Source organism: Neomonachus schauinslandi, chromosome 11 (genome assembly GCF_002201575.2).
Source record: "Neomonachus schauinslandi chromosome 11, ASM220157v2, whole genome shotgun sequence".
Taxonomy (NCBI): Eukaryota; Metazoa; Chordata; class Mammalia; order Carnivora; family Phocidae; genus Neomonachus; species Neomonachus schauinslandi.
The window spans coordinates 4,343,552-4,349,328 of NC_058413.1; the positions used below are offsets into that span (position 1 = coordinate 4,343,552).

The following is a 5,777-nucleotide window of genomic DNA, read 5'->3' on the forward strand; positions in this document are numbered from 1 at the left end:
GGGCCTGGGCAGGTGGCCGCACTTCCCTGAGCCTTGAAGCCCCCGTCATAGGGGAATGATGATTCCTGCCTCATAGCCGGTAATGAGGACCAAGTGGGGCGATAGCCACTGGCTGGCTGGCACAGTGTCCAGCTCCTGGCTGGGAGTCATTGTCCCAGGGGTTGATGGTGGTGTCAGTGGTACTGATGGTGACCAGGCTGTCCCACCTTGCAGTCACCTGTTGTGGAAAGACCCGACACCTTAGCGGGTTACAAGCGCAGGGCTGGACCAAGCTGCTGCGCGTGATGAAGGGGTGAATGCAGAGCCCAGCCAGGAGGGGGCAGTGCGTGCAGATGTGACCCACCCTGGACCCCGCAGGACAGTCCCTGTGCCCCCCCAGCACAGCCCCCCCTCTGAGGGAGCCAGTTGCTTGCTCGCCTGCCTTTCCTCTAAGGGGACAGCCGTGGGGGCTAGGGGCAGGGATCTGGAAGGTGGAGGGGCCTTCTGGGCGGGTGGGAACACCTCTGCCCTGACGCGACCCTTTCTGCCTTTGCCAGGGGAGGTGTGCGGGCCAGCCCACGGTGAGCAGAGCTGGGAGGAATCTGGACTCGCCAGGCCTGGAGATGGCGGGGAACTGTTCCTGGGAGGCCCATCCTGGCAGCCGGAGCAAGGCAAGTGCCATCAGGCAGCAGAGGGGGCTCCAGGCACAGCAGGGCCGGGTGTGGAGGGAGAGGCAGGCTCAGCCCAGCATCTCCTCCCCCTGCCCTCTGCCACCCGTGCCCGTCCTCCGTCTCAGGACTCATAGGTGGGCAGAAGACCCTCCGGGCTATGTGGCCTGGCACTGGTTCCAGGGCCCCCCCCCCGGATCGCCAGTGCCCTCATCAGCCTCGAATCCCATCCCCGTGCACACCCTGCGAGCTGTTAGCACCTTGAGCAGCCTTGTTCCGTCTCTCCCCTGCAAGATGGGTGGTCAGCTATGTCCCACGGCCAGGCCCTGCCAGGAGGCCCTGATGTCGTGGGCCCCACAGAACATGGCTGGCTCTGGGCAACCCCCCCCCCCCCCGCGCCCGTGACTACACTGTGTAGTCACAGTTTATGTTCAGGCACCAGCCGTGGCCAAGACCCTGACAAGGCGTCAGGCCAACCCACCCCTTTTGCCCTTCCCAGCCCCCTACTTCTCTGAGCTCCTCGAAAATTCTGGAGTTCCCTTCTAAATCCCGGGCAAAACCCTCTCCAAGCTGGAAGGACCTTTTGAGTTTATCTAGTACAACCTCGTCCACATTTGAAGAAACTGAGGCTCACGACAGCACGGTAACTAGACTGGGATGAGCCCAGAGGTGGGAACAGAGCCTGGACTCTTGCCTGGGGCCTGCGGCCCTTGGCCTTCTCCCTTAGTGACCACTGTGGGCAGCAACCACGGGAGGCAGAGACGGGACCGGCTGGGGAGAAGTCTCCAGAAATCCCCAGAGAAAAGACAGCCCAGGGAGGGGGGCCAGGCTCCAGAGCAGGCATTTTACAAGGCGGTATGTGGCTGGGGAGGGCAGCTACACGCCCCGTGACTCACCCAGCCCTCCCGCTCTGACTCCGAGGAGGGGATTGCAGACTTTTTCCAGGCTGTGAGGAGCTCTGAGTGATCCCTAAGCGTGGGCTTGTCTGGGCACTGGGTCTTGTGGACTGCTGCTCCGTGGCCTGGAGTGGTCAAAGCCACCAACAGGAAAGCCTGAGGAAACAGCAAGCTAAGGGGTTTGGGGGTTGACAGACAGAGATGCTGAGCCAATAAATGTGCCTAGAAGATGATGGGTGATGAATAGGACCCCCTTAATATGCGTGCCCTGACCTCACAGAGTCTCCCCAAAGTTTGGCCAATACCTCCAGTCTCTGCTTGCAGACTCCCTTGACAGAAGCCCCCCCCACCGTTATGGGGTATCTGGCAAAGCTGGGGGCCATCTGGAAGGTGGCGGAATGTTCCAGCCTCAAGAACCTTTCCGTTTGTTTTCTTTTGGGGAGAGTCACGAGCAATGGGAATCGATACCCAGCCTTCAGCTGGCGGGGGAGGGGAGGCTTGGGGGGGTGTGTCAGGTTCAGGCTCTGTGGGAAGGAGTGCTGGGACGACTAGTGATGTCTGCCAGGCGGAGGGAGGGGAGTGACAGTGCTCTGGGCAGCCTCGTTGCTTGGAACGGGAGGTCAAAATGACAGCCTGAGAATGAATCCAGCTCGTAGATGTGTTATGTTTGGCCCACACAACGTTTTTGAAATATGAACATTTAAAGATCAGGGTAGTTCACATAACAATCTAGGGTTCTGGCTTCTCTGGGGAGGGGGGAAGGATGACGGGCCACTCAGCCCACGGTCCCGTTTCAACTGCCCACCCTCCTGCCCCGCAGCACCCACCAGCTGGAGCAGAGCAGCTGCCCACTTTACTCAGGATAGGTGCTCTCCAGTTTGCACCCCCCCACAGCCCCATTTCTTGCACCTGGCCCACCTTCATGCATTTATCCCCAGCCCGGAATTTACAGGCAAGATACTTAGCCCAGTGCACTTGGTCAGTCAGAGAGATTGTTCAAGTCTCAGAGTGCTTCCCCAGAGCTGCCCCAAGAGACTCCGCCTCCCCAGGGGGGCCCTGGGCCACATCCAGATCCCTCATGACCCAGAGACTCAGGGTCACGCCGGCCCCGCAAGGGACCGTCTCTCAGTCCCCAGGTCTCTCTGATCCCGCTATGGGACCGCCTCCCACCCCAGTTAGGGCCAGGGTCCACTTTTTCCAATCAATTACTTTATTCTATTTTTTAAATAAATATTTTCACATTTTGGTGTGAAAAACGGCAAATGTACAGAAACTTTGCAAGGACAGCGCAGTGCAGATGTGCGTGTCCTTCACCAGCCAGTAGGCTTTGCTGCCTGTGCTCTCTCTATGCGTCTCATGATAGACTCTTTCCCGGAACTGTTGGAAAGTAAACTGCAGACACCAAGCCCTTTTGCCCCCAGACTGCCTGGGCCTTCTAAGAACAAGCACTTCCAGTACAGGGCGGCAGTGCATCTTCCTACTCAGAAAATCTAACGTTGGTGCAGTACGAGGATACCCAGTCCGGACTCACATCTCCCCACCACCCCGCTAATACCCTTCACAGCAACCCGTAGGGCCACTCTAAAATCTAGGATGCAGCCTCGCATTTATTGGCCACGGCTCTCCATGCTCCTTCAACCTGGAAAGGTTCCTCCGTTGTTCTGTATCGTTCAGGACACGGACACCTTTTGACCAGAGTCTGTTCTGACAGGTGGGCAGTCCCAGGCCTTTGTTAGGGACTGTTTTCGCTGTCACTCCTCTAGGCCACTAGCTGCAGACTCAGGGACACAGAGCCGTGGCACTATGTGGGAGCAAGGGTGTCTTCTGCTCTAGCTACAGCCAGTTCATTGTTCCAGAGCCAGTGACTCTACCAGCCTGTGACCAGCCTGGACACAGGTGCAGGTTTAGGGGTGGGGCCCAGCCCACATCACAAGTGTCTCCCCTCTGCACCTGCACAGATGTGTCCCGACGTGAGTGAGGCCCCCGAGCTCTACAGCCGTGGCTTCCTGACCATTGAGCAGATCACCATGCTGCCACCGCCCGCCGTCATGAACTACATCTTCCTGCTCCTCTGTCTGTGCGGCCTCGTGGGCAACGGGCTGGTCCTCTGGTTTTTCGGCTTCTCCATCAAGAGGAGCCCCTTCTCTGTCTACTTCCTGCACCTGGCCGGCGCCGACATCGGCTACCTCTTCAGCAAGGCTGTGTTCTCCATCCTGAACACGGGCGGCTTCCTGGGCACGTTCGCCGACTACGTCCGCGCCGTGTGCAGGATCGTGGGACTCTGCACGTTTGTGTCCGGCGTGAGCCTCCTGCCCGCCGTCAGCTTGGAGCGCTGCCTGTCGGTCATCTTCCCCGTCTGGTACTGGCGCCGTCGGCCCAAGCGCCTGTCGGCCGTGGTGTGCGCCCTGCTCTGGACCCTGTCGCTCCTGGTCACCAGCATCCACAACTACTTCTGTGTGTTCCTGGCCCACCGGGCCTCCGGCGGGGCCTGCAGGCCCATGGACGCCTTCCTGGGCATCCTGCTTTTCCTTATCTTCTGCCCACTCATGGTGCTGCCCTGCCTGGTGCTCATCCTGCACGTGGAATGCCGGGCCCGGAGGCGCCAGCGCTCTGCCAAGCTCAACCACGTCATCCTGGCCATGGTCTCCGTTTTCCTCGTGTCCTCCATCTACTTAGGGATCGACTGGTTCCTCTTTTGGGTCTTCCAGATCCCAGCCCCCTTCCCTGAGTACGTCACCGACCTATGCATCTGCATTCACAGCAGCGCCAAGCCCGTCGTCTACTTCCTGGCCGGAAGGGACAAGTCACAGCGGCTGTGGGAGCCTCTCAGGGTGGTCTTCCAGCGGGCCCTGCGAGACGGCGCCGAGCTGGGGGAGGCCGGGGGTGGGACGCCCAACATGGCCACCATGGAGATGCAGTGCCCCTCTGGGAACGCCGCCTGAGAGGCCAGCACCTGGAGGGTGGCAGGGGCTGTGGCCTCCAGAGACCCTCTGCTGCAGGACAGGAGCTGGGCAGCTGCCCTGATGCCCAAGTGCAAGGAGGAAAGTCTGCTTCCCGCCCCTCACGCCTCCTTCTCCATGGGCTGGAGGCTCTAAGGGTGGCCGGCCGGGAGCCGGAGCAGCCACCTGCACACAGGCCCCCTGGCCCGGCCAGGCTCCCCCAGCCATTCTCCTCCGTGGCCAGAGGTCCATGGTTCAGAAGTGGCCCCAGGGGGTGGGGCTCCTCCTCCTCCCAGGCTGGTCAAAAAGAGAGGAGGGAGGGATCACCCATCCCCGTCCACCTCCTGCCCCTTTCAATCAGCCCTCCTTAAAAATGACGCAGCCCGCACCACCGCCCCTTGGGGCAGCCGCTTCACCCCCGTCAGGGTCCCTGTTCTCTCTGTTCCACCCCCCGAGGCAGTATTGGCGAGCCAACCTGAACACACGGTGCTATCTGGAAGAGCGTTCTGGCGAACCTGCCTTGCTGTTCCGTCTTTCTGCACCCGACGTCCCTGCCCAAATCCTTTGGTAATTTTAACGAGGGAGTTTACGGTCATGGCAAGCAGCTGGACAGGAAGGGGCCTCGGCCAGCCGGGGCAGGTCACTCTCTCCTCTGACTCCATGCCGGCCAGACCCTGGGCAGCCTCCCGGAGCGCAGAGCGGGTTCGCGCTGCTGTGCGCCTGGTCCTCGAAACCTGGCCGACTGTCCAGGAGTCTCTGGGCTCCAGCCCCCACCCGAGAGTGGGCACTGGCTCTACCTGGCTGCCCCAGCCCACCTCCGAGCACAGCGGCCCCGTGTAGCCAATGCGAGTTTTATGAAAGACAATAAATGTGTATCAATAAACATTTTATATCGTGCACTGAGCAAGGCTTCCTGCCCTCTGTCCTGTCTGCACCTGTTCCACAGTGAGGCTCCCTGCAGCGACGAGCAGCCCAGATGGCAGGCTTTCCATGCTAGGCCCCACCCACCCAACCTGCTCTGTACCCCCGCATTTGTGCTCCTCTCCTGGCAGATCCTGGCTGACCCCTCTACACCTCTGGGGTGCTGCCTCTCCCGGCTGGCCTGTCTATACCTCTGGAGTGTTCCCTCTCCTGGTAGGGTATCCACCCCTCTGCCTCACGGAGCTCTGGTCAGCCACGCTGTCCTGTTGGATAAGCCTATGCCCTTTCTCACCCATTCAGGGTCCCCAGCTCCCCTGGGAAACAGTTTTCATCATGCCTACTCAGAGCCAGGCCTTATGCTGGCTAATACAGGT

At 60.4% G+C, this 5,777-nt stretch overlaps 1 protein-coding gene across 1 annotated transcript; it reads left to right on the plus strand.

The window, feature by feature from the left end:
- The first annotated feature begins 539 nt into the window (after positions 1 to 539).
- Positions 540 to 5,385, plus strand: MRGPRF (MAS related GPR family member F). Its single transcript, XM_021685152.1, has 2 exons — positions 540 to 650; positions 3,502 to 5,385. The coding sequence occupies exons 1-2, from the start codon at positions 603 to 605 to the stop codon at positions 4,483 to 4,485; spliced, it is 1,032 nt and encodes a 343-aa protein (XP_021540827.1). The 5' UTR covers positions 540 to 602; the 3' UTR covers positions 4,486 to 5,385.
- The last annotated feature ends 392 nt before the right edge of the window (positions 5,386 to 5,777 follow it).

Bases quoted from the DNA above. Each gene is read 5' to 3' on its own strand.
- MRGPRF (XM_021685152.1), top strand. From the start codon at position 603: ATGGCGGGGAACTGTTCCTGGGAGGCCCATCCTGGCAGCCGGAGCAAG. The intron at 651-3,501 runs GCAAGTGCCATC...GCACCTGCACAG, and splicing joins ATCCTGGCAGCCGGAGCAAG to ATGTGTCCCGACGTGAGTGA.